We start from the raw sequence: 27,186 nt of genomic DNA, 5'->3' as shown, positions 1-27,186 counted from the left end.
AGTGGAGATCAAAATCTAGAATAGACACAGATGGTTACAAAAAAACGAGCATACGAACATATATGATTACAAAAATACGAGCGTATGTCAGATCAACTTTTAAATTGATATTATTTTATAAATAGATTTTGATTAAAATTTATACACAAATATGATCTCAAAGAAAAACACAAATATGATTACAAAGAAAAAGACAAACATGAAAATTAAATTTCTAAATCTTTATATATAAAGTAGAGTCACCTCACTCCTGAGGGCTCCACGTCAGATTCCAGCTAGGAAAGTCGAGCTCTCTCGCGTTAACATGTGTCCACCTTATTAAACGCTCCGTTTCATTTGTTTTTTCATCGGATTCCGTTGGGCTTGGCTTCGTATGTGTATTTTACTTTATTAAAGCCCATATCGATATAAAGCATAATATGATGTTTGAAACGCCGCTTTTCTTATTTTATCGTTTCACGCTCTCTCTTCTCCGCAGTAAGAAATTCTAAAGTTTCTATCCATTCACTGATCCATCAATCAATCTGCGCAGTAGCGAATCTAGAGTTTGGAGCAATTTATTCATCTTTTTCCTACTGATCCAATCTAGAAATCAATCAGTGGAGGTTCCACTATAATAAGGTTAGCATCCCTACAATCTAAAGCATCCTATCAATCTATTAAAAAAAATTTGATTATATTTGTAACGACTCCGCCGTGTGAATCCACTTACCAACTTTTTTTATCCTTGATTATGTTATTGAACTTATGCGTTGTGTTGAATCATTTAACCAAGTTTTACAGATTTTTTATTTTTTTGTTGATTATTTATTTGTTTGTTGATTGTTCTATCTAATTCACATATGTAACCAAGTAGCAAGGATGGGAAACTACATGAATATCAGTCGAACAGTTACAGGCCCTAACTGTGAAAGTTTAAGATTGTAGCGTTAGTACGTGGCAACGTTTTCCTAATAAAAATTTCTTCATACTGTCTGGCATAGGCTGAAGAAGCTACACACGAGTAAAGGATGAGGAGTGCTAGGCAGATGAGTGGAAGTTGGTGGGTCAATTAACTTATCTGCAGTTCTGTGTTGTTTAGGCCTCTTGCTTTAGTAATACCGAACTTGGCTAACTCTGAGTCTGTGACATGTTTTTGTAGAAAGAAGAAGAAAAAGCTCAACAAGCCTAAAAAGAAGATACAGCTGCCTTAGAGTTTGAATAACCAAACACTTTTCCATTCTAACCGTCATTCTGCCAAACATAAACAAACTTCACGGTGAAGGATGGATACAATACAAGTATTATGGACATCAACAGCAGTTTGCAGAGGGACGGTGTCTTAGTACATCTTCATCATAAAGAGTGAGCAAATTCTTATTACTATTTTTCAAAACTGCAACAAGTTCTACCTAACAAAAAAATATATCTGATTTTGATGTTGTCTGGTTCTGTAAAATAATAATTATTTGCTGGGCTCTCTTTATTTTAGTTACTACAAACTAACGTGTTGTCAGTATGTTTTCTGAATACAGAGGTATGCAGTTTCAGATGGGAGAGCTCGGGAGAGGTCATTTTGGTTGCACTTGCTCTGCTAGCCTAAGTTCAAGAAAGAGAGCTCAAGGGTCAGGAGGTTGCTGTTAAAGTCACCCCAAAACCAGAGGTCTACTTTACAGTTCTCCCAAGTTTTAATCTTAAGGTGTATGCTTCAGTTGGCTTTAGGTTTGCATACTCTTTGATGGTTGGTGGGAGAGAAATGCTTCATTGTATTGTCATAAAACTACAACTTTGTGGGGTTGTTGTCTGATTTTAGGTTGTTAGATGTTAGTGTTTCACAATACTGATAGCTTATGGTTACGGATTACAGAGAATTCAAAAAAGATATCATTCGTAGATTCTCTTGATGTCCCTCCATAGAATTAAGCATATTGTGATAATTCGGAGTTTATGGTTTTGTTACCATATTTTTTTTTGAAAAAAAGCCAAGAAAGATGATTTTTAGTTTCATTTCTCATGCTTTTAGTAAACAATGCCTTATGTTTATCCAGGTTTGTTTTGCTGGCGAGTGATGGTCGTATAACATGAGAATAGCTATTTCTGAGTCCAAGGAAAAAGAAGCCATAAGATAAATAGCGGAGCTACCGAAGCAGCCGCAGAAAGCAACACAAAGGCTGATGAAGAAAAAATTTTCACTGTCACAGTGCAAAATCATTCACTGAAGAGCTTCGAAAGTCTCAAGAAGAAGCAGAGCAAGCAAAGGCTGGGGCAAGTACAATGGAGACCATTTTATTTGCAACTTAGGAATAAACTAAGGCTGCTAAGGGTTCAGAGAGGTTGGCATTAGCCGCCGTCTGCTTAGCTAGCGTGCTCATGATGCTGAAGAAGAAGCCAATACAATGGTTGCAACAGTTGTTCTGAGATCGAGGAAGCTAGAGAAATAGACAAGGTAACTTGGAGAGGAAGAAGCAAAAAACACTTGCAGAAGAAATTGAGAAAGCTAAAGAAGAAGAGTTAGGCGTAGAACAAGAGTTGAGAAAATGGAAAGGAGAATTTATGGAAGAAGAATAGAAGGGTCAAAGGCGAAGAAACTGAGTCTAGGAACTGAACAAACCCAATCTCACAAGGAAATCCTAGAAAAAGGTCACGTAAGTGAGTCTGATGTGAAGAAGTTGATTATGTAAGATCTGTTTTATAAATGTATAAATCTACGTTATAATAGAAGAGTTAAGTCATCTCGGTTTCTGAATTTTAGTTACCAGCAGTAACTTACTTTATTAGTAACATTTTATTTCAATGGCTGATGTAATAGAACCGGGAATATTAAGGCAACAGTTACCAAAAGAGTAATCTTGAAGTTCTATCTAAAATTAAAATATTGTTTTACAAAAATAACAGTAATAGGTGATAGTATAATAAACTATAATTTTAGGTTCGTAACAATATTGTATCTCATACATGGAAATAGTTTTATACCAATTGTAGATCAATTTGTTTTTCATAGTATTTGCATGATTTAATAGTCCATACATTTAAAATTTCCAAAGAAAATATATTATTATTTAGTTTATGTATTTTAGTTGATTCAGAAATCCAAATAATATTTACAAATCAAAGTAAAATATACATATGTTAAAATTTAATATACAAATTTAAATTAGTATTTGGATTTGTTCATAAAGTTAAAATTTAATATACAAATTTAAATTAGTATCAAATTTAAATATACATAAAGGTACAAGTGTTTGGATTTGTTCAAGAGCGGTTGAATAAAAGGGTTAATGGATGGACCTTTCGTTTTTTTACAAAAGGTGGAAAGGAGGTGATTATTAAATCGGTGATTACGGCCTTACCAAACCATGTGATGTCTGTGTATAGGTTACCAAAAGCTACAGTTAAGAAGCTGACGGGTGCTGTAGCACAATTTTGGTGGAGTCCAGGGGGTAGTGCAAGAGGTATGCATTGGAAATCATGGGATAAAGTGTGTGAAACCAAAGATAATGGTGGTTTGGGCTTTAAGGATCTTATGGATTTTAATACAGCAATGCTTGGTAAGCAACTATGGAGGCTAATTGAGAAACCAAATACTCTTTTTTCAAGAGTTTTCAAAGGACGGTATTACAGGAATGCTTCACCCCTGGAACCGATCCGATCTTACTCCCCGTCATATGGCTGGAAGAGTATTACTTCTGCTAGATCTCTGGTTTGTAAAGGACTAATTAAAAGGGTGGGAACAGGATCATCTATCTCTGTATGGAATGATCCTTGGATCCCAGCCACTCGCCCGAGACCAGCAAATAAAAATTTCACAACTTTTATCCGGAACTCACAGTGGATTCCCTCATCAATCAGGAATCTCGTTCATGGAATATACAGGCAATCAGGGCTCTAGTGGATCCGAAGGATGTAAGAATTATTGAAAGTATCCCTTTAAGTAGGATTCAGATGGAGGATAAGGATGGATGGCATTTTACTAATAATGGAAAATATTCGGTCCAATCAGGTTATCAGGTTGAACGTATTTACCCTGATAGGTTAAAACCTCCTGTTTTTAATGGCCCCACAGTGGATATACTTAAAGCTTTCTGCTGGAAAGTGCGGTGTCCACCAAAGATACGGCATTTCTTGTGGCAAATGGTATCAGGATGTATATCGGTGATGAAAAATTTAAAGGCACGAGGGATCAGAGGAGATATATGTTGTGCTCGTTGTGGAGATCCGGAAGAATCAATAAATCATGTATTTTTTGAATGTCCTCCTGCACGTCAAGTGTGGGCACTATCCAAGATTCCTTCACCGCATAATATCTTCCCTATCAGCTCTTTATTTGTTAATATGGATCATCTTTTTTGGAGAGTACAACCGCAAATGGATGACCACCATTTTGCATGGATTTTATGGTATATATGGAAAGCCCGAAATAACAAAGTTTATAGTAATTTGGATATTGATCCGCGGGATACTCTTAAATTGGCTGAAGTGGAATCATCACTCTGGGCAGACGCACAAGTGAGAAATGAACCAAGGAGGGGGCTTTCGGTACAAACCATTCCTCCTTTAGAGACATCAGGTCGATGGTGTTTTATTGATGGATCATGGAAGGATAAAGAATTAATGTCAGGGCAAGGCTGGCATAGTACTTTACCGGGGTTCGAGGGTCTACTGGGGGCAAGGAATGTAAGGGCATGCCTCTCTCCCCTGCATTCGGAGATAGAGGCTTTGATTTGGGCAATGAAATGTATGAGGAATTTAAGACAGGTCCAGGTTACGTTTGCAACGGATTGTTCTCAATTGGTGAAGATGGTTTCGGAACCAGAAGAATGGCCAGCATTTGGAAGCTACTTGGAAGATATCAAACTCCTCAAAGGAAACTTCCTCAACTCAGACATCGTCCATGTACCTCGGACGGCGAACCTTCGGGCGGATAGCTTAGCACGTAGTGCACGCAAGCAACTGTCCTTTGTCGTTCACATGGATGCGGAGTTACCAATATGGTTTACAGAGTCAACATGAGTCTGTAAATTTCTTGCTGTCAAAAAAAAAAAAAAAAAATTAGTATTTACAAATCCGATGGTTTTCTTTCGGGTTACCTTCAGATTTGAGAATTTATATTTTAACAAAGAAATATATACAAATCTATTCAAATCCATTATGAAATCAAATCTATTAATAAATAGTATGATTGAATAACACTTGTTTTGAATTAGAATTTTTAAATCATGCCACCAGTAACACATGATTTCAATATATATTTTACAATTATATAACTAATAATAATATATTTAATTTGGATTTCTAAATCTATTAAAATACACTAACCAATAACATTAGAAATAAAGTTATATATTCAAATTATCTTATGAAACTGAGAAAATAACATTACAAAATATTTGGACACTTAATGATCCGATATATTAAATTGACGTGGTCACATGTATCGAGACACAATATTTTAGTCAAAATGTTTCTCATTTTCAGATAAAAATAATCATTCGCATATTCTGTTGGAAATCACTATATATTAATAAAAATTCAAATAGTATATGTTTTTAGTAATTCATAATTGTTATTAAAAAATACAATGCAGCTATTAAAATCTAAATTTAAATAATTAGTTGGTTTTATATGGTATATGTTATTAAAAAATACAATACAAATATATCTTACGTATGTTTTTGTAATTATTTGTATTTTGTTATAAATATTTAAATTTCAATCACAAAATTTCAATGGGAATTTAGCAGTTTATAATTTATAAACACTTTTAAAGTTAAAAACATAACAAAAATGGAAAAAACAAAAACAAGTTAAAACCCCCTAAGATTTTAAATAAATAATATAAATTATCAATATTAATAACTTCTCACTTACACAATATTAATAACTTCTCGATCACAACTTCACTCTTACATCTCAATCACAACTTACACAATATTAATAATGCACCACATAAGTTATTATATGTAATGCCACCCCAAGAAAAAGAAATATAACTAATATTTATATTTTTAATTAATAAAAATTTTCATTAAATACTTATTTTAACAATTTAAATTATTTTTAAATATTCATTCCGTCCGTAGGGCGGGCCAGCCCTAGTTTCTGAATAAAAACAAATATACTGGCAGAATCTAGTAAACTTTATTAAAATTAGTAGGGTTAACATATCACATTCAAGCATTTTTCAGCCCGTTAATATTAATAATTAACTTTTTATTCAAGCATTTTTCAGCCCGTTAATATTAATAACTAATTTTTGGTTGGATTTGTCCCTTAAGGAACATTTTCCAGCCCATTTAATACTTTACAGAGTAGATACTTTCAGTTACGTTACCAAATTTCGAAAGATTAATAAAATAATTAAATGGAGTGTCGTTACTCTTTATGAGACAGCTGTATCCACCATCAACATGACTCGTCGTGGGGTCCTTCTTCGGTCACATCTTACAAATATCAACGGCTCGGATCTTCTTCCACCATTAAAATAAAATAAAACTTCTTTTCTCAGAAAGACTCTTCCTATATATTCTCTTCTTCGTTCGCTCTTCTCTTTGTTCTCTTCGTACTATTTTTCCTCTCCTCGCAAACTATCAGGTAAAAATAAATTACCAGACTTTTCTCGATTTTTTGTTTTTCTTTGGTAAAATGTTAAATTGATTTTTTGTATTTTGTAACAATGTGAGTGAATCAGAGATCTTTGTTTGAGTTCATGTTCATTTGATTTTTTTCAAGAATGTTATTGTGTTTTTGTAATCAATTGAATCATTGACATATATATATATATATATATATATATAGTTTCAGAATCATTAGAAAATGGCAGATGGAGAGGACATTCAGCCACTAGTGTGTGACAATGGAACAGGAATGGTTAAGGTAATCAATCATAAACGTAACAACTTTGTTTAATATAATGCTGTCTGAAAATCTTTTAATTTTCTTACCTCCAAATCTCTATATGAAAGGCTGGATTCGCGGGAGACGATGCACCAAGAGCTGTGTTCCCAAGCATTGTTGGTAGACCACGTCACACTGGTGTGATGGTTGGTATGGGGCAAAAAGATGCTTACGTTGGTGACGAGGCTCAGTCAAAGAGAGGTATCTTGACTCTCAAGTACCCTATTGAGCATGGTATTGTCAGCAACTGGGATGACATGGAGAAGATTTGGCATCACACTTTCTACAACGAGCTGCGTGTTGCACCTGAAGAGCATCCCGTTCTTCTCACAGAGGCTCCTCTCAATCCTAAAGCTAATCGTGAGAAAATGACTCAGATTATGTTTGAAACGTTCAACACCCCCGCTATGTATGTCGCTATCCAAGCTGTTTTGTCCCTCTACGCCAGTGGTCGTACTACTGGTAAGATCTTCAAACACCATTGGTTTATGATGTTCATCTTAGCTTTCTCAATGTAATGTAATATAATTTTAGTAGACATTTTAGCGCTGAGACGGTAACTCAATGCCTATCTTCGACCTAGTTGTTTACCAATTATAACAATATATGTAATATAAGAGTGTAGTGGTTGGAAAAAAATAATAATATAAGAGTTTAAATATTTACAAATAATAATATTTATATTGTTTATTCTCATAAGATTTTATACTAAAAAATATTAATTATTATAATTATAAATTATTTATTATTATTATGTTATAATTATCTAGAGAGTTTATAAGGTAGAAGAACACTTTTGTTGATAAAAAAAAAGGTAGAACACTTTTATTGATGTGGAATCATTGTTTCAGGTATTGTATTGGACTCTGGAGATGGTGTGAGTCACACTGTTCCAATCTACGAAGGATATGCTCTTCCACACGCCATTCTGCGTCTTGATCTCGCAGGTCGTGACCTCACTGACTACCTCATGAAGATTTTAACCGAGCGTGGCTACTCGTTCACAACAACAGCAGAGCGTGAGATCGTGAGAGACGTGAAAGAGAAACTCGCTTACATAGCACTTGACTACGAGCAAGAGATGGAGACGGCGAACACTAGCTCATCCGTCGACAAGAGCTACGAGTTGCCTGATGGACAGGTGATCACCATCGGAGGGGAGAGGTTCAGGTGTCCTGAGGTTCTTTTCCAGCCGTCTTTGGTCGGAATGGAAGCTGCTGGTATCCACGAGACGACTTACAATTCGATCATGAAATGTGATGTGGATATTAGGAAAGATTTGTATGGAAACATTGTGCTTAGTGGTGGTACCACGATGTTCCCTGGGATTGCTGATAGGATGAGTAAGGAGATTACTGCTTTGGCTCCGAGTAGTATGAAGATTAAGGTGGTTGCTCCACCGGAGAGGAAGTATAGTGTTTGGATTGGAGGATCTATTCTAGCATCACTCAGTACCTTCCAACAGGTAAAATTGTCGATTCTGCTTGTTACTCGTTTTTAAGCTGACTATGATACACAATGTTGGTCTTGCAGATGTGGATAGCAAAGGCTGAGTATGATGAGGCAGGGCCATCGATAGTCCACAGGAAATGCTTCTAGATTACGCTCGCCGTTGGATGAAAGATTGTTTCGTATTTGAATATGTTCAACGAGTTGGTTTCAGAATATTCTTTTTTCTTTGGTTTTTCCTCACTACATTTGTTTCTTGTTGTCACTCTGTTTTGGTGTTTCTGCCGTTAATGGAAAAAAAGAGATTTGTTATTTATTTGTTTCTTTTTCTTCATCTTCATGTTCCTCCTCAAATCTAAAAACAGAGAAAGAGGAAGAAACCAGAGTTTTTTCTTGTGCCAGGTAATAATGAATTTGGCTTTTGTTAAAAGGTTCTTACAAAAAGATAAAACGTAGTTCTTTACAAAAAGCTATTCTGTAAGGAGTTCTTTACAAAAAAACATAGTAAAGGTGCCAAATAACACGATAACTCGACGCAAATTAATTGGACAGAAGATCATGGTTATGTCTTAACACTATGGACATGGTGAACATTAGTACACAAACCTTCTTATACCATTGGTAGGTCTTAAACAAACAAGTTGGCTGATGTAAAAATTCACTAAATAATAGCAGTTTCAGATTAAAATCAACAATAACACTTTCATTAATGCCACATTGAGGTAGTTCGAGAACAAGAGTTTAGTTGTCCGAAAGTCACAGATGAGAAGAACAATACAGACACAGAGACATTTTAGACACTAACGTGTCCCACATCACATAACTTAGCCAAAATGTCAGAAAACACAACAAAATGGATAGTTAAGATTATTGAAACGAAAACATAGCTTCTTAAAACAAAGACGACCAGAGACAGCAAGAGAAAGGTTCGTGACAATATCTTCTTTGTTCTTTCACCATCATCATATCCTCATAACTTATTGTTGTACCAGAACACACCTTTCTTCTCACCTTGCCTGTCCGGTTCCACATAGATACACTCCTTCGCCTCCCTCCACATCGCCTTAACCACCGGCGTCCCATCGAACTGATAATACTCTCCCAGTATCGGCTTTATCGCCTTGGTAGCTTCCATCGCGTGATAATGCGGCATCGTGGAGAACAGATGATGCGCCACGTGCGTGTCGGTAATATTGTGGAAGACCTTGTTCAAGATTCCGTAGTCTCTGTCAACGGTAGCCAAAGCTCCCCTCAACCAATCCCACTCGGACGAATCGTAGTGAGGCAGGGAAGGATGCGTGTGCTGCAAGTAAGTGATCAACACGAGGAAACCATTGACAATCAGAAGCGGGACTCCGTAGAAGCAGACCATCGAGGCCACTCCCTGCGCGGCGGCGTAACGGAAGAGACCGTAGCAGACGGCGAGGATGCCAGCGTCGGAGATGTATATCTGGAGACGCTCGCGGTCGTTGTAGATGGGAGCGTTGGGGTGGAAATGGCAAGCGAAGCCGCCGTCGTAAGGTCTTCCCGAGACGTTGAAGGCTAAGTACAACGGCCAGCCGAGAGTGAACTGAACCGTTAACATCACGGTGCGTCCCAAAGGGTTGTTGAGGTACTTGCCGTACCACTTGATGTCTGACTTCTTCTTGGGGACAAACACTTCGTCTCTCTCGAGGGAGCCAGTGTTGGAATGGTGGCGTCGATGACTGTACTTCCAGGAGAAGTAAGGGACGAGGAGGAAGGAGTGGAAGATGAGACCGACGGTGTCGTCAAGCCACTGGTAGTCGCTGAAGGCGTGGTGGCCGCACTCGTGGGCTATGACCCAGACGCCGGTTAGGACGCACCCTTGGCAGGCCCAGTAGAGAGGCCAGGCGAAGTAGGAGAGAGGGTGAGGGAGGAGAGGGAAGTAAGTGGTGGCGACGTAGTAGAAGCAGGAGGCTATGATGATGTCCCAGATGAGGTAGGAGAAAGAGCGAGGGATCGAGCGTTTGAAACAGTGCGGTGGGATTGCTTTCTTGAGTTCTCCGACAGTGAAGGGCGGTGTCTCGCAGGGTACGCGCTTGATGGTGTCGGTTTCAGACTTCTTGGAGGGAGGAGACACTTGCATTCTTCCACCTGCACCCATGTTTCTGCATAAGCCAAAAGCAAAGACTTAAAAGTTAATTAAACCAACAAATTAATCTACAGACAAAAGATTCAGAGTTACGTTATTATAAGTTACAAGAAAATGGACTACCACAAAAAAAATGGATAGTACGTGGGACAAAGAGGAGAGAAGTGGCATATAGTGGCAAACCAACGAAAGAAAAATAAATAAACGATAGCGTTGAGAATACTACTAGTAAATGAACGAGATTTGATACGCTACAGCTCACATCTCTTTCTTGTGGATATCAATTTCTTTCGTCTTTTATTACTAAACTACGTTAAAGAAGACAAGTCATAATCACAATGTCTCTAAGAATAAGCAACTTGACAAAAAAAGAAGCTAAATGAAACAGTTGAGAGCAACTCTATTGTCAACATATAGACTTTTAAACATAAACAAACAAACAAAAATACAATCTTTTTTACTGTCACGAATTCTATTATTTTCTTCATGCAACTCCATTGTATCTGAATGACTGAATCTATGAAATAACATCTAATCCAATTAATTTGCAAGAAAACGTTTATAAGCATGAAGTGAGCATAGGCCAAATGAAACTTTTTCATGTATTACGTAACTACAGAATCAAGAGCCAATAGGAATCGGTCAAATCTCCCAGCAAATTTTACCCAGAGACATAAGTTTTTACCCAAAGATTCAACAAATAGGTACTTATATGTCTCAGGTCCAGATCTAAAACAAGTAAACAAATATATAATTTTGAATAGGATATTTCTAAAACCAGGACGTGAGACTGCTATGGTGATTTTTCAACTCCACCAACCCATCAAAAAATATATATATATATATAATTAAAAACGATTGAAAGTCAAACACTTTGTATTCGGACAAATGAAAATGCAACATTTGATATTCTCCACGGTATAGACAATATAATCAGATTAATACAGCATCAGATTTCACACATGAAAACAGAGAATCAAGAACAGATCTATAGTTTAATATTAACAGATCTAGAATTAAATCGACTGAAATGCAAAAATGATAGATAGAATAGAAAAGCGATAAGAAAAGCACAGACCAGAAAGTTTCATAAGATTGAAAACAACGTAGAATGAAAAGAAATGGAAGAAGAAAGGGACCTTGAGCTGGCTGACGTAGGGGGTGAAGATTTAACGTTAATAACGATGAACCCTACGAAGAAGCTCCTCCTCAAACTCACTCTCTCTCTCTCTCTCTCTCTCTCTCTTTCTCTATCTCTTTGGTAATGAATCTGTCTGGTTCTGATAAGATGCGATTGGGCAGAAGGCAGGCCGTTTAAATTGACGGGGGCCCGTGGGAGACGATTGAGTGACATCTCTTTTCTTTCTTTTTTACAAGTGGGCCCCCTCCATTATTCCCTCTCCTCATATTTCTTTTCTTTATTACTTTTCTACTCCAAATATCTGATATTTACGGCACTTTTATGTATTTATTTACGGAAAAGTGGAAAAGATGCAGTGATCATATAATTGCTTTTATAAAGTTTATCACGTTTCTTTTTGTATTTTGTTTTTAAAATGTAAATATTGGTTTACCCAATCCTAATGTTCACAAAGACTAGTTTGGATTATGTTATAGAACTCATCAATTACGTTAATTAGCATTAAGACGATGGTATTTGATGTCTTTACTTTAATATAAGGAAACGCCCTTGCCGACTCGACTCACAAGTGGTAGCCGGAAAGAAAAGAAAAAAATGCTATAAAGTTGAGGATGGAGGATCGTGCTTGGCTTCTTCTCTCCCATGTGAGAAAAAACTATAAAAAATATCTGCAGACATTGTGGTTGAGATCACGTGAGTAGAGTGTGTGTGATGTGTACTTTGGAGATTCGTAATATATATTATAATAAATTAATTTAGGTGGTAAACAAGTAGGCAGCGACTGCCGACTAGTAATTAATTTAAGTACTTTATTAAAGCTCTAGCTCTTTCTTACGTAACAACATCTCAAACTCATCTCTATTTCTAATCTCCAACTCATCTCTATTTCTATTTCTATTTCTATCTCTATATTTTTTCTTAAAATAAAAAAACTCTATTATAAAAGTGAAAATGCTCCAATGTATACATGTATAATAGAGTTTATTTATTTATATAGAGATATTTTATTTCCACCTTTAAATATAAAAGCAAAAAGTAATTTTTCTCTATATTTTCTTTTAAAATAGATGAATTCTATTATAGAGGCATACATTGGAGCATTTTCACCTCTATAATAGAGATCTCTATTTTAGAAGAAATTACAGAAGTGTACATTAGAGATGCTCTTAAGATATTTAGAGTTTTTCTTTGTGTTACTACCGCTTAAACCATCTCCAATGTATTTCTCTATTTTTTTTTTCTAAAATAGGAAAACTATATAATAGAGATAGATTTGTTTCCAATGTATTCTTCTATTTCTTCCTCTAAAAAAGAATAGTCTTGATATATTTTTTTCTAATTTTATAAATAGTACTTTTTATTTGTGAAAGTTGAAAACCAATCCAATTTAGTGTAACATTCATAAAACTATGATATTATTTATACTGAATATTTTTATAGAAACTATTATGTAAATAAAAAGTATGATTATATATTTATATAAACAGTACATTTTCATTAAAAAATATTTATTTTGGTTATAATTGTTAAAATAAAAAATTAAAAGATTATTTTGTGAATAAAAAAGTATGTTTTTATTATAAAGGAATGTATTTCCGTGAAAATAACAATTTTTATTTTAGAGGAAGAAATAAAGTAGGATTGCAGTGATTTTACTTCTAAATCTAAATGCTATTATAGAGACATATATAAAAGTGGTTAGGAGATGCTATTGTAACAACGCACATTATTTTCAACATTTTTTTTAAGATCATCACCTACCATGATTTCATTTCATTTATTCAGCTGTTACTATCAGCGACGGCTATTATTAACATGAATTTTTAGTTATATTGTCTATCATAAGAGAACTATAACATCTACATACTCGGAAAATAATCAAAGCTGATAATCACACACATGTCAGAGAAACACATGAACTTACTGACCAAAATAAAGCAGAGAAAACATGAAATATTAAGTAGAAACAGCATACAAATCCTAACCACTGTTTTGTCAATCATTCATCAAGCATCCCCCCATCTCAAATTCAAACTAGATTCTAAAAAAACACCAAATGGGGAAAACTTACACTGACAATGAAAACTAAACATTGTAGTCTCAAAAAACAAAGACAACTAAAAACAAGTAGGAGAAGATGATATTAGGAATCACCACAACAAATGAAAGAGACTTGTTTCGCCAGCAAACTCTCTAACTCCACCAGCAACTCTAGGCGCAATTCATGACCTGCGTAGCTCTGCTTCCCCGTGTGCAAAGTGACATCTATCACCAAATGTACAGCTTCCTTTCGAGAATCTCTCACACATCTTCGTTTTGAAGTTGCTCCCTGGATGCGGTTTCCCTTCTGAACCAAGTCCACCGCCACCACCACCAGGTGGTCTCCTAGATGCAGAATTAAGCCTCCCAATCAGCTCTCTAACCATTGCGCTCGCTTCGTTGATCTGCTCGAATGTTCCTTCAAGCTCAATGTTCTTCAGGTTGGGATCTCTCTCGTGGTCTTGGATCGATAGCTTTGCTCCTGTTTGACGACATATCTGTTTCGAACAGACTCCACCTTTTCCAATGATTGCGCCTGCCAAGGAAGCATCCACACTGATTTTGGCTGTGGCTGAGGCACCAAAGCTAGAGACGTGGCCAGGTCCAGACTCTCCTCTCCCCGAAAATCGGCCCCCACCACCACCACCACCTTGCATGTTTCTGGAAACTTGAGACATGGGTGATCCCATGTTTGTCATCTGTGCCATAGGATTGTATCCTCCGGGAACAAAGTGCAAGAAATGGCAGTTCTCACCAAAAGGACAGCCAGAAGTGCTGCAAAAGAAGGATAACAAATACGTCAGAAAGTTAAAAACCATTGGCATTGAGAAGACACAAGAGAACAAACAGTTGAAACACAGAAGAATTGGCACATAGCAACTATGCTAACTGCTTGTCTATGACGGACATGTTCACCAGTATTCAGTAATGCAACAACCTTACTAGACACTATATGACCATGATGATACAAACACAATAACTAATATCTTACCACCAAACAGAGAATTACAACACATATCTTAACTACTGCCACAGCTCAAACAAAAGGTGTGGATTGATTTTCTAAGCTATAATCACCAGTTGAGCTTAATATTTCTAAATTTATAATCCAGATTTGTTTTTCCGTTCCTAGTGAATATCATATTTGTTATACTGAAACTTTTTTTTAACTTGTTTAGCATGAAGGATGATGCATACCTGTAATAACAACTAACTACTTCATTAGCATACATTTTTACTTGTCAATTTAAAGCTCAGACTATAAATAACAATTTTAAATATTAATTTAGTTAAGAAAAGGATTATAACCTGAAAAATTTTGTGCATGGCTTCGATTTGCTTCCTAAACCAGATTCCATCTCTGTTCCAAAGATTAAGTGTTTTTCTTTAGTTAAGACTTTGCTGATGTTCAATAATATTTGCTTTTAGAATCATACATATCAAATTCATCTATATGTAACTTCACACATAAATCAAAGCTGCAAGATATATTCTCTAGAATTTTCAGGATTATTTACCAACAACTAGACACATGAATAACTAACACATAAAAAGGCTAATTCAATCACAGCAAACTCAAGCTTTGGGCATGGTGATAAGATGTTACTAGCTAATGCAAAAGGGATTAAACTAAAGCAATAATGAAACTCAAGAGAAAGTCAAATAACAATAAGCTTGCTACGAACAGCACTCAAACTAACTTTAACATCACTTATCAAAAGCTCATCCACAATTAAACTGAAAAATTAATTGACTTTAGATTTGCATCAGATCAAAGACTGCAGCAAGTGAGCACGAAAGAAAGATCCAAACTTGAATCCTAGAGAATCTCATAACTAAAAACAAAAACTTTTGTTGAGCAAAAAATATTACGAAGCTCGAATTGAAGAAATCATCGCTACCCCAAATCCAATTGACACAGAGAAACTATCCATCAAGCAATAAAGATCTAAAGTTTCAACCTTTAACAGAGCAAGTGAAGCACAACAGAACTATAACACTCTTTTGAGATAGAAAAGTAAGAGGACGAGGCGAAAGAGCTAACCTTGCTTCGACTTCTTGAATCCACCGCCATTGGAGTTGAATGAGCCAGCTTCAGGCCGTCCTCTCTTACGAGCATCCATGGCAAAAGGTGTACAGATCCGAATTAGAAACCCTACTGTGAGTGTCTAGAGAGCAAATCGGAGAAGACAAATCGAAATCGAAATCGGAATTAAAGGGAGAACGAACGAGTAGAGAGAATAATAATCAGATAAATAAACCTTTTTAACCCTAAGGGTGGTGGTTGTCTTGTCGTCGAGGGGGTGAGATGAGATTTTCCTTTTTTCCTAACTCTTCCCGATTTTTTTTTTTAAACCGGAGTGGCGTATTGAACAAACAAAAAGGTAAACCGAAATGTCCTCGAAAAGGATCAAAGATAACCGGATTAACATGTATAATGACGTTGCTTTTTCCTTATTCGACATCTTACGACGTAAGACGAAAAATAAATCGCGTACCGGTCTAGTAAGTTCGGATTCTATTACGTTTTCCATACCACCGAGGAGATACACAACCAAATGTTTTATCATTTACCCTAGGGCTGGGGGTTTTAACTTAAACCGGAGTCCACACCTTAAACCGAACCAAAATAATGGGTCCGGTTCGGTAACGGGACCAGGCAAATACCGAATGGGTTTTTAGCTCTAAGCACTTCGGACACCGGGTCGGTTTGGTTATGTACTGAGATCTGAACCAAAACATTCGATTCAACCGATTATGTGTTATATACATAGTTATCTAATTATATAAATAAGTGTTTTACTCCCTCCTCATTGTGACACATAGGATTCCAGTTAGGAAAGTCACTTTACATCATTGTGCCACGTGTCCCAGTATTATGAAACTCATCGTTTCATTTATTCGAAGTTTTTTATTGGGCTCAGTTGTTGAGTTTAAATTGTTTGGGCCTATATGTATTGATAAGAAATAGTCGTCATATACTCTGTCTGAGTCCAAGCATAGAACATGATAGAAGCGGCTTAATCCAAGCGTCGTCTAACTCTCTTATGTTATTTGACGATCTGAAGGCTGTTGGTCGAGTACCGATTGAGATACTCATGAAGTATTCGCCTCCGTTTGAGATTGGACAGCACTTGAGATTGCTTTTGGTTGGGTAAAGACGGGAACGGGAGATTTAACGGAAGAAAGCGGCGTTGAGAACGTCGGAGACGGTGTCGAGCGGGTTGTAGGGTTGTAGAGTGGAGGATGGAGAGAGTCATGGTGGATCAGCTGGAGTGTTGGGTTTGGCAAGCGATCTCGAAACATATTGCGCCAGGGCACTTGGAAGATTCATCCATTGCTAACAAGAGTCTACCGAAAAAAGACTCTATGGAAAGGCTTGACTTTGTGAGGACTTTGTTGACTGATAATTACAATAGTTATACATTCAATATATATCAGACACTCCGTACTTTCAATGGAAGTACCTTCTTATCCTTTTCTTTGTCACTCTCTATACATAGATTCTGTGTGTGTTTTCAACTTTTGTTTGTATCCTGTGTAGTGCCTCTGGTGGTTATTTAGACCACAGAGTGGACTAGGGAAGAAAGTTACTCCTACTTATATGAAAACACTGCTTTTGATAATATTGTTATATAGCATGGACCTGGTTCTCCCATGTGTCCAGCTGATATAGGCACTAGCCTAACTTTTTATTGAGTTTTTGCTTTATGTCCCCTTATAGACCCACATTTGTTTGTCTCATCTTGAACATGGCTCTGGCTCTGTTGGAATATGTCTTCTCCTTTTGCTTGAATGTCGTGATATTCCAATTCTAGGCTTTTGCTTGGCCATCAAGTACTTATGTCTTCTTACTTGCTAATATCTATTAGCTTTCTTGCACTACAAGAAAACAGCAAGGATACTGAGGGAAAAAATCGTCGGAATTTCGTCGGAATAACGTTATTCCGACGACATACCGACGAAACAAGTCCTCGGAAATAATTCCTCGGAATTTCTTCTTTCCTCGGAAATCCCTCGGAATTTTCCGACGGAATTCCGAGGAAACAAATTTCCGAGGAAATTCCGAGGATCACTAGTTTGTCGAAAATCTCCTCGGAATATACCGAGGGAGAACTTCGTCGGGATATTTCCTCGGAAGTTCATCGATCGATGCGTTTTTGGACATATATCCATCGATCGATCCGTTTATAAAAAAACGTTCGAAATATACCGAGGGACATCTTCCTCAAAATATTCCGAGGAACATGTCCCTCGGTATATTCCAAGGAAAGGTGTCCCTCGGTATATTCCGAGGAAGATGTCCCTCGGTATATTCCGAACGTTTTTTATAAACAGATCGATCGATGGATATATGTCCAAAAACGCATCGATCGATCGAGTAAAAAATATAATTAATTTCCTCGGAATGTAAAAAATATTAATTTTTTTAAAAAAATAAAATTTTTGAAATTTAAATTCGAAAATATAAAATTAAAATTAAAATTGAAATCATATTTAATATATAAATTATTTTTTTTTTTTTAAAAAGAATCCCAAATAATTTAATCACAAAAAAGATTTATAGATATTAAAAATATTTAATAAATATATAAAAATAGTTCTAATAAACAAAAAATAGTTTTAATAAATAAAAAATAGTTTAATAATTACAAAAAATAGTTTTAATAATATATATATATATATATATATATATATATATATATATATATATATATATATATTAAAAATATTTTTATGAGAAAAAGACAAAAATAACACTAAATCAAGTTTTTTGTTCTCAAACTAGCACTCAAAGTCAAAAGTCACAAAAATAGCACTTAATGTTTTATCAAAAGTCACAAACTTAGGGTTTAGAGTTAAAGGATGGGGTTTAGGATTTAGGGTTTAGGGTTTAGAGTTTAGGGTTTAGGGTTTAGATTTTAGGGTTTACGGTTTAGGGTTTAGGGTTTAGAGTTTAGGGTTTAAGGTTTAGAGCTTAGGGTTTAGGGTTTATGGTTTAGGGTTTAGGGTTTAGAGTTTATGGTTTAGGGTTTAGAGTTTAGGGTTTAGGGTTTAGAGTTGAGAAATGAGGTTTTGGGGATAAGATTTCAAATTTTGAAAAATAAAAAAATTAAAATTTTCAAAGGATAAACTTAGAAAGGTGCTATTTTGGTCATTAGTTTTTGAGTGCTATTTTTGTGATATAAACTTAGAAAGGTGCTATTTTGGAGATTTGCCCTATTTTTAAATCTCAAATAATAGTTTTTAATCACAAAAAAAGTTTTATAGATATTAAAAATGTTTTGTAAAATCCAAAAAATCGAATTTATATAGAAAAATCGTTTTGTAAAATACAAAAATCGATTTTATATACAAAAATCGATTTTATAAATACAAAAAAAAAATAAAAAAATAAAAAAATTATAAAAAAATTCTAAATCAATTCAACAAAACAAATTATTCAACCAAATCACAATTCTAAACCTATTATACAACCAAATCACAATCCTAACCAATCACCCTAACAAAAATCTATCAAAACTAAACAAAAACCTAACAAATAGAACCTAAGAGAGTGAGATAGGGTTCTTACATGATTTGTGTAAGAGAAGGGGGAGATCGCCGGAGATATCGTCGGATTTCAGGGGGAAATCGCCGGAGAGAAGAGAGGAGTCGCGCAGAGAAAGACGAGAGAAATGGGGAAGAAGAAGGGGCTCGTGGTTATAAAACCTAGGGTCCGACGAAATTCCGTCGGAATTCTAATTTCAATTTTCGCGAAATATTTGCCCGGTAAAATGAAAATATTCCGAGGAAATACCGAGGAACTAGTGTTTGGGGTTTCAAAACATCAATTTTTTTTGCCGTATTTCATTTCTTATACAATTGTAATGCATACTGTTGAGGATTCTTTGTATAGATGAGCATAAACCATGAAATAACTAATTTCAAAACTAATTGAAAGTATTCCCTTTACCGTTCATTAAAAGGTATAAGTGTTTCAATTATGTTGTGGGATTTCGTTCATACAATCGGAAAAGTGTTAATTATACGGTAATGAACAAATTTTTAACTTCATAATGAACGTAAGACACTTAATAAGGGTTATATAGGTGTTATTCAAACCGCAAAACGTTGTTTTCAGTTTAAAAACCTTATTTCCTCGGAATTTTCTCGGATTATTCCGAGGGAATTCCGAGGAAACCCTTTTCTTCCTCGGAATTCCATCGGAATATTCCGAGGAAATTCCGAGGAACTAGTGTTTGGGGTTTCAATACGTCAATGTTTTTTTAAACGGATCGATCGATGGATATATGTACCAAAACGCATCGATCGATAGAGTATATCAGGTGTTCCTCGGAATTTCCTCGGAATATTCCGAGGCTTTTCCGAGGAAACAGGGTTTGGGGTAACAATGTGATCGATCGAGAACAAAATCTCATACGTTTTTTTATAAACGGATCGATCGATGTATATATATCCAAAAACGCATCGATCGATCACTAAAATGGACCAAAGCGTAACAGTGTGATCGATCGATTAGATTATCCCATCGATCGATCGAGAATCTCAAGCGTTCCTCGGAATGTCCTCGGAAAATCTTGTAAGTTTTTTTATAAACGGATCGATCGATGGATATATGTCCGAAAACGCATCGATCGATCACTAAGATGGACCAAAGCGTAACAATGTGATCGATCGATTAGATTATCCCATCGATGGATCGAACAAAATCTTGGGAGCCTTTTTTTAAACGCATCGATCGATCCGTATTTGTACAAAAACGCCTCGATCGATGCGTGTGCGGGAAACATAATTATAAGGCAAAACCCGAACTTTTTGGATCAAAACCTCAGAACTCTCATCCCCTCGTGTTCGGATCCAAATGAGGTCGATCGATCCAAGAACGAAAATAATTTGAAGAAGACATATTTTTTATGAATCAAATTCGTGTGTAAATAGAGTAAGAGGGAGGATGAAGATATGGAGTGAATGAAGAGGAAGAGGACTGCTTGTATTTATAGTTTAAATCCTGCCGACAGACCGAGGAAATTCCGACGGAATTCGGACGCCAACGGCTAGTTCGTCGGAATTTCCTCGGAATTTTGTAAAATCCCCCAACCACTCTTCAACGGCTATAATATTTCCTCGGAATTCATCGGTTTTTTCCGAGGAACACATTTTTCCTCAGAATTTCCTCGGAATATTCCGACGGATTGATATTTCCTCGGAATTCCGTCGGTATATTCCGAGGAAATTCCGAGGAAACCAAATTTTGTGTTTCTTCGGAATTTCCTCGGGATATTCCGAAGATTTTATTTTCCGTCGGAATGTCCGTCAGAATACCGCTGTTTTCTTGTAGTGTTGGCGTAGTTTTTGCACAGTCTTGAAAATGAGTAGTTTATCTCTCTCTCTCTCTCCATTATTTTTGTGAACCAACCAAGACAACATTCTTTGACAGGCACTGGGTTATATCTATGGAGATTATGTGGTGCATGCCCTGGAACCAGTCCATGGACGGTTAAGGTATTGAGGTTTTGACAATACAAGGATTTTTCAATGCTCTTTATGTGCCTTTTCTAGAAATGAATTTTTGTCAGCTGAAACAATTCATTTTTTTTTTAATTTGGTCATTTCTGCTTTAGTTTTTATTTCTCAGTGTCTTCTAGATATGCTACTTACCATTTTCATGTACTTCATGTAGTGGGATTGAGCATGATGGAACATATTTTTTTCTGGTATTACATCCGGGAGAAACTCTGATTTCAAGGCACGTCATCTACTTTACTACTCACACAAACTGAAACACAAAGTTATTCAGAGTTTTAGTAGAGGTGTGGGGATGTTTAACGGCTGATAACCAAATTTAGAAGCAATGCATTGCTCTCAAATCACTTACCACCTAAGGTGATTTTCCTTCCACATCTGCCACATGCATTCATGTTCTGGTGTAGAAGTGAGAGACGTTGAACATGATTTAGAATCTGCCATAGTTGATAACGTTCAGTTGTCATTGCAACGATCATTAAAGTTATCAGTTGCACAACATATGAGAGAAAAGGAGATTTTTGGGAAGAAAAACTTGAAGAACCGCTTTTGTTTTATTGCCAATCAAGTTCTCAATATCGTATTAGGAGTTATATATTTTTTCCTTCCAGCTTTTAGTTTGATACATGGCTTCTTAGATTCTGTTTGTTGTATAATCTCTATGAGTTTGTCGCTTACATGGCTTAGACAGTAGTCGAAAAATGAAAGAGCAATTATATTGTAAGCCACTATAGCAAATAGTTAACCTTATATACATAACTAGGGCCGGCCCGCCCTACGGGCGGGATATACTTTTCATGTGATCTTGGTTATTATTTTTTAATGATTTTGTGGTTGGTGTTTTGGTCTTATTTGCAAGAAATGTATATGATAATGATTTTTGTCTTTTAGAAAGTTTTAGGTGATGAGAGATTATATATGATAAGATATATTATGCTCGTTAGCAATAGTTTTAAATGTTCTTTATATATTTTGTTCTACAATTTTATTTTTCTTAAAATGTTTGATTCTGTATTATGTGTAAATTTTTTACATGATTATTTTATCTATTTATTTTGTAATTTTTACTATTAATTTTTTTTTGTTGTAAAAAGATTTAGTTTTAGTCTTGTTGCAGTTAACTAAATTTTTTAATGATTTGAATGAGAGTATCTTCTATTTTTATTATGGTGGTGTATATGTTTTTATCATTTTTTTCTTTTAAATCATATAAGTTCACTTTTTATTGATCTTTCATTCATATTATGATCTCCATTTTAATTGTTTTTGATTATCGTGTGATGTGTGAACTATATTATTGTAGATTTTTATTGGATGGGTTTTATGTTAGAATTTGTGGTGTTTAATAATGTTTATTGTTATTAAGAATGGTTGTGTTTATACTAAGTGTTTGTGTATAAAATATTATATTAAGAGTTTGATTTTCATGATATTTATTATATAGTTTTCTAAATAAAGTAACTTCTCTTACACTGTGTATTTAGAAACAACTTGTCTATACTATGTATTATATTGTTAGAAAGAAGGTCAGGTTTTAACTGATATGATTCACACAGGTTTTTTTATTGACTGAATGTCCTAATAAAAAGGATGCATGACGTATATGTACAACTCTGTGCAGCCCAATAATTCTTTTAAGGTGTGTTATTATTTTAGCCTATGTATTTGACACTTATTTGTTAATAAATATTATAACCTAATAGAATAACAGAAACCATGAGGGATGAATTTCGGAAATCTGTTAATGTTATATTCACCATAAACCCTATGATTACAGGAACCATGATACGGTTATGCTTGAAAAAAAGTGCGTTGTTGGAGCTCGGGAAAGTTCTATTTGATATATGCTAGGCGTCTTATTAGCTGAAGGATGGTTGCATTATTCAGTTGTATTTTCCTGATATTATAATCTTAAATGGCTGAAGTTGGTAGTTCATGTCCAAGCTCTAAAGGATGAGCTTGATTTGCAATAATCTCCATTTCCGTTTCTTATGTGAAGATAATACATTGGTCTTTCCTAATGATTTGAAATATAACACATGCTTTAAACACTATTTTATTATAAAACTCAATATTTGGAAATGGTATAATAAACTAGTTTGTTATTGTTTGACTAACTGTAACCACTTTTTTTGTGTGAGAGCTATAATTAGAAAAAAGAGAGTGAGTTCTCGGAATAAACTCTTAGTTTCTGCAAATAAAATTCATTGGAAGAGAAAGTAAAAGCCTTTTCGCTTTCTTATCAACTTGGAACTGGAACCAAACCGCATCTGGTTCGTAGCAAATGTTTTCCAACTTGGAACTGGAACCAAACCGCATCTGGTTCGTAGCAAATGTTCGCAACTTTTGAAGAGCAATAGGGAGGAGTTGGTCTCCCAGCTGGTTCGTAGCAAATGTTTTCCACCAAAATACTTCAGAAACTCTTGAACTATGATAATTTTCCACACTATTTATCTCCAAAATAAGTCTACTCAAATCTACATCCGCAAAGCCTAGTATTTAAAGACATAAATTTTGGTAGTTAAGAAACAAATACCTGCCATAGTTAGTTTACTCGGTTGTAGCGAGTTCTTATCAATATGTGCCAATGCTAATATCCTCAAAATTCCAATCGAAGCTTTCATAGTATTTACCCACCAGATATGAGTCGTTTGAGTGGTAAAGATACTAATTAAATACGGTAGAGAAAATGGGTGCCGAGACAGAGAAACAGACCATCAAAGAAGCATTATTGTTATAGTTTTTGAAGCATCAGATTAATTCGTTAGAGCTTCGAGAAGCATCGTCTGCGAGGGAAAAATATGACGTTACATAGTTACATTTTATAATTAACTTAGATGTGTTTTCTTATGGGCTTCAGACTTGTAAACTAAATCCTATATCTGCAATAAATCATAAATGGAACACAAACATAAACAAAATAATTTGTTTCCTAGCTGGTTTATTCAAAGATAGTCGCACATTTGGTTTGTTTTCGCGTAATCACTACTCTTGATAATGCAACATATAATTGACCAGGTGTGAATACAAATAGATGTAGCAGATTTCCTTCTTTTTATGCATATTTTTCAACGTCACCTAAATTGCTTTTGTTCCTATACGACTTTTAATCTATCTATTATTGATTTAGCCAGTCACTCATCATGTACGTTATATTTTTCGTAAACATTCATCAACATATCCATGTTCTGTGTTTGTGTAATTCATCTTCTCTACTACCTCTTTTTGAACAAATCAAAAGAGCACATAGAAACACATTTGTAACTATAATAATGAAAAAACAAATAACTTGTGTTTGACAAAAGAAAGAAGCTATACTCTCGTCTCTGTGAAACTTATGAAATCCAGTAAGATAGAATCTCATCTTCCATTTTACAGCTTTCATTTAAAATACCAAATGTTCCTAACATCAGTGTATGAATTATTCCTACAAAAGAAACAAATATTTTAATCTGCGATCTTTTTATTGGAGGCACTAAAAGACTAACATCAATTCTAAAATTTGAATAAGCATCTCTCACCATCACATGTACTGAGGTTACAAACATGGCTACGAAGAGTAGTCTATCTGGAAATAAGAAAAGCCATCTTACATCTTTTCTTAAGAGGAAAAGATCCAGAATTAAAGAAATTTTTTAACTTACTTGTTTTCCAAGTACCACTTTTTGCACTTCAAAAATGGACCACTGATATGCAGAAAAGGCATACCCATTAAAGTGACCATAGATGTAGGTTTTACTATGAGGTTCAAAGAATTTCTGTTACCTTGTATAGTTGAAGTGGCAAGTTAGCTACGGAATCTTGTGATCTTAAAATACAATGATAACAGAATAATTTGACTGCTTGCAGCACTAAGCTCTTCTAATTATCTACATACATAAAATCATGTAGGCTTTTAGATTTGTTTTTTGGATCAACAATTAATGGCAATATAAAAATCATAAACAGAAGCACATGTTGTCCGATGAAATGTGAAGCTCAAGTTGAGCGTAAAACTTAAGCAGTTGTTTTTGTTGGCCTGAATTGCTGAAGGAAAAATGAAGAATGTTAGCAAAGTTTGATCTGAAAATCGAGTAAGCCATCAAGAAAAGACATTGATGTACCTTACCAGGTAGTCCAACTAAAGAGGTAATGTCAAGGAAAGCAAACACGATGGTAGCAATAAGAGAAGGTAAAGAGGTGAAGTCACCCGAACACTATTTTTGCTGTAAATCAAAGGTTGAATCTGATGGTTGTTGCCTTAATATCTGGTGTCGACGTCGCCAATACTTGTCGGTTTTCTCCTCTTCCGATGGAATGCAATGTCTCTCCCAGCATTAATTGTTACTAATGTACCATCGGTATTTTTCATTAAAAAAATACCAACAAAATCTTCTGTTGGAGATCGCTCAAAAAGAATCGATTCACTTCAACTTCTAAAATCCCAGAAGTAAATTAACCTCATATTGAGACATGACGTCTAGCGTATTGCTTCTGGATCTGGGAAGTCATCAATTTTTCTGTGCTCAGTAAGCAGTAGCTGAATGGCGAAGAAGAAATAGTGGGTTGAACCTTAGAAATCACATACGAAAAGACCCAATTGAGCATTAGCCATTTTTCTCAGAAAATAAGGAGATTGCTTTGGTTATAATAGATTGATAAGATGCTACAGATTGTAGGGATGCTAACCTTTGTTATAGTCGAACCACCACTGCCTTTGAAGAGCTAAAGTGGCATTGAAGAGAGATCTTGTAGATTGATTTAAAGAGAGAATTTAATAGCAATAATTTCGTAACCGATTGATTACTTGATCAGTAGGAAGAAGATGAATAGTTTGCTGGAAACTCTAGATTCGCTACGGCTCCGGTTGATTGATGGATCAGGAGGAAGAAGGATCAGTTTACATGGAAACACAAAACGCGCCTACGACGGAGAGGGAGAACAATAGAAGACATAATTAAAGCTTGTGGTCGATGGGCCGCAGATGAAGCGCACCACCAAGCCCAAAACAATATGAAAACACTTTAATGAAACGCAGCGCAGAGGATACGTGTCGTGCGCAGGAGAGCCCAATTTATGACGTGGCGTCCCTGTTGATATAGGCGGGAGAGAAGAAAAACCTATTATATATATAAAGATTTATGAGATATATATTTTGCTTGGTTATAATTGACCACACTTGAGTAAGAAAAAAAAAATCAAGGCGTGTGACAATGCTTTGTTCTATACTTCTATCTGGTTGAGAACAATAAGCCTGCGTAATAGATGGAGGATATAATGACCATGCAAGTTCACTTGTTACGTAGATCTAATTGATGTTTTACTTTTAAGAATTTTTTTTTTCTTTTAAGAATTTCTTTGTGTTTATATATTCATGAAACTTGTAGTATCAAGCGAAGCTGGGGGATATTGGTAATTAAGACTATACGACTCATGGTATACCCTACCAAAATGTCACTAAATCTCTATATATTCATACTAAACTCTTAGACAACTCACATGTAGTATTGATCCTACCATAGTTAGTAGCAACTTGTGTGACAGTTAAAACAATGAGCCTTTATTTTTATATATATCAAAGAAAATTCAAAATAAAAACGATATAGGTTTAATATTTAAAAATTATATGTTTATTAGTAAAGTCATTGTAAGATTCCATTCAAGCCTGTCTTTCAAGTATATAAAAAATTATATGTTCATTTGAAAGTTTATTTGTCAAGTTCTTTTTGTACAAATAACTTTAGTACAATGTTTCGTAAGTCTTATATGGTTTCGAAACCAAGTTTCTCACTAATACAAATTTCCATGTTGAAAATGTGGTTCTCATATCCATTGTGTTCAAGTTGTAGAAAAATTAATGATAAAAAGATAAGAATATTGTAGAACTTAAAGAAAAAAGATGAAATCCTATTTAGAAAAGAAGATTATTCAAGATTGATATAATAGAATAAGCAAGAACAGGAGATTAGAACAATAAATAAAGGAGCTTGACATTGGATCAAATTGGTTATCTGTTGACCAAAAAATATTGGTGTCCAGGGTCGTCTCAAATTAATTTTAGACC

At 35.1% G+C, this 27,186-nt stretch overlaps 3 protein-coding genes and 1 long non-coding RNA gene across 8 annotated transcripts; 2 read left to right on the top strand and 2 right to left on the bottom strand.

The window, feature by feature from the left end:
• Positions 1-412: 412 nt before the first annotated feature.
• On the top strand, positions 413-2,820 carry LOC106452522. The gene is made up of 5 exons (XR_001289821.3): positions 413-621; positions 984-1,042; positions 1,142-1,344; positions 1,515-1,642; positions 2,028-2,820. It is a non-coding gene; the product is annotated as an uncharacterized LOC106452522 (long non-coding RNA).
• Positions 2,821-6,454: 3,634 nt separating this feature from the next.
• On the top strand, positions 6,455-8,638 carry LOC106452521 (actin-11). The gene is made up of 5 exons (XM_013894666.3): positions 6,455-6,570; positions 6,775-6,852; positions 6,942-7,335; positions 7,725-8,338; positions 8,407-8,638. Exons 2-5 carry the CDS (start codon positions 6,793-6,795, stop codon positions 8,470-8,472), a joined length of 1,134 nt encoding a protein of 377 aa, XP_013750120.1. The 5' UTR covers positions 6,455-6,570; positions 6,775-6,792; the 3' UTR covers positions 8,473-8,638.
• A 366-nt stretch (positions 8,639-9,004) lies between these two features.
• Positions 9,005-11,830, bottom strand: LOC106452523 (omega-6 fatty acid desaturase, endoplasmic reticulum). Of its 3 annotated transcripts, none has more exons than XM_013894667.3 (2): positions 11,575-11,830; positions 9,005-10,451 (listed from the first exon to the last, which is right to left on the bottom strand). In XM_013894667.3, exons 1-2 carry the CDS (start codon positions 11,787-11,789, stop codon positions 9,293-9,295), a joined length of 1,374 nt encoding a protein of 457 aa, XP_013750121.1. In that variant the 5' UTR covers positions 11,790-11,830; the 3' UTR covers positions 9,005-9,292. The 3 variants fall into 3 exon arrangements, with proteins under 3 accessions (XP_013750121.1, XP_013750122.1, XP_013750123.1); XM_013894668.3 differs by having other exon boundaries at positions 11,514-11,677; XM_013894669.3 differs by lacking the exon at positions 11,575-11,830 and adding an exon at positions 10,559-10,582.
• Positions 11,831-13,509: 1,679 nt separating this feature from the next.
• On the bottom strand, positions 13,510-15,987 carry LOC106452525 (zinc finger CCCH domain-containing protein 36). Of its 3 annotated transcripts, XM_022703649.2 has the most exons (4): positions 15,878-15,987; positions 15,661-15,784; positions 14,925-14,976; positions 13,510-14,390 (listed from the first exon to the last, which is right to left on the bottom strand). In XM_022703649.2, exons 2-4 carry the CDS (start codon positions 15,737-15,739, stop codon positions 13,799-13,801), a joined length of 723 nt encoding a protein of 240 aa, XP_022559370.1. In that variant the 5' UTR covers positions 15,740-15,784; positions 15,878-15,987; the 3' UTR covers positions 13,510-13,798. The 3 variants fall into 3 exon arrangements, with proteins under 3 accessions (XP_022559370.1, XP_013750125.1, XP_022559371.1); XM_013894671.3 differs by having other exon boundaries at positions 15,661-15,909; XM_022703650.2 differs by lacking the exon at positions 14,925-14,976 and having other exon boundaries at positions 15,661-15,897.
• Positions 15,988-27,186: the final 11,199 nt, after the last annotated feature.

The sequence above is a fragment of the Brassica napus genome, chromosome C5 (genome assembly GCF_020379485.1).
Source record: "Brassica napus cultivar Da-Ae chromosome C5, Da-Ae, whole genome shotgun sequence".
NCBI classification, from domain to species: domain Eukaryota; kingdom Viridiplantae; phylum Streptophyta; class Magnoliopsida; order Brassicales; family Brassicaceae; genus Brassica; species Brassica napus.
Note: the sequence above shows the minus strand (reverse complement) of the source record. Positions and strands in the feature narration are given on the sequence as shown.

Bases quoted from the DNA above. Each gene is read 5' to 3' on its own strand.
- LOC106452521 (XM_013894666.3), top strand. From the start codon at position 6,793: ATGGCAGATGGAGAGGACATTCAGCCACTAGTGTGTGACAATGGAACA. The intron at 6,853-6,941 runs GTAATCAATCAT...TCTATATGAAAG, and splicing joins ATGGAACAGGAATGGTTAAG to GCTGGATTCGCGGGAGACGA. The intron at 8,339-8,406 runs GTAAAATTGTCG...TTGGTCTTGCAG, and splicing joins CACTCAGTACCTTCCAACAG to ATGTGGATAGCAAAGGCTGA.
- LOC106452523 (XM_013894667.3), bottom strand. From the start codon at position 11,789: ATGTCACTCAATCGTCTCCCACGGGCCCCCGTCAATTTAAACGGCCTG. The intron at 10,452-11,574 runs GTCCCTTTCTTC...TGGCTTATGCAG, and splicing joins CCTACGTCAGCCAGCTCAAG to AAACATGGGTGCAGGTGGAA.
- LOC106452525 (XM_022703649.2), bottom strand. From the start codon at position 15,739: ATGGATGCTCGTAAGAGAGGACGGCCTGAAGCTGGCTCATTCAACTCC. The intron at 14,977-15,660 runs GTTAGCTCTTTC...TCTTTGGAACAG, and splicing joins ATTCAAGAAGTCGAAGCAAG to AGATGGAATCTGGTTTAGGA. The intron at 14,391-14,924 runs GTTATAATCCTT...CTTCTTTTGCAG, and splicing joins CCATGCACAAAATTTTTCAG to CACTTCTGGCTGTCCTTTTG.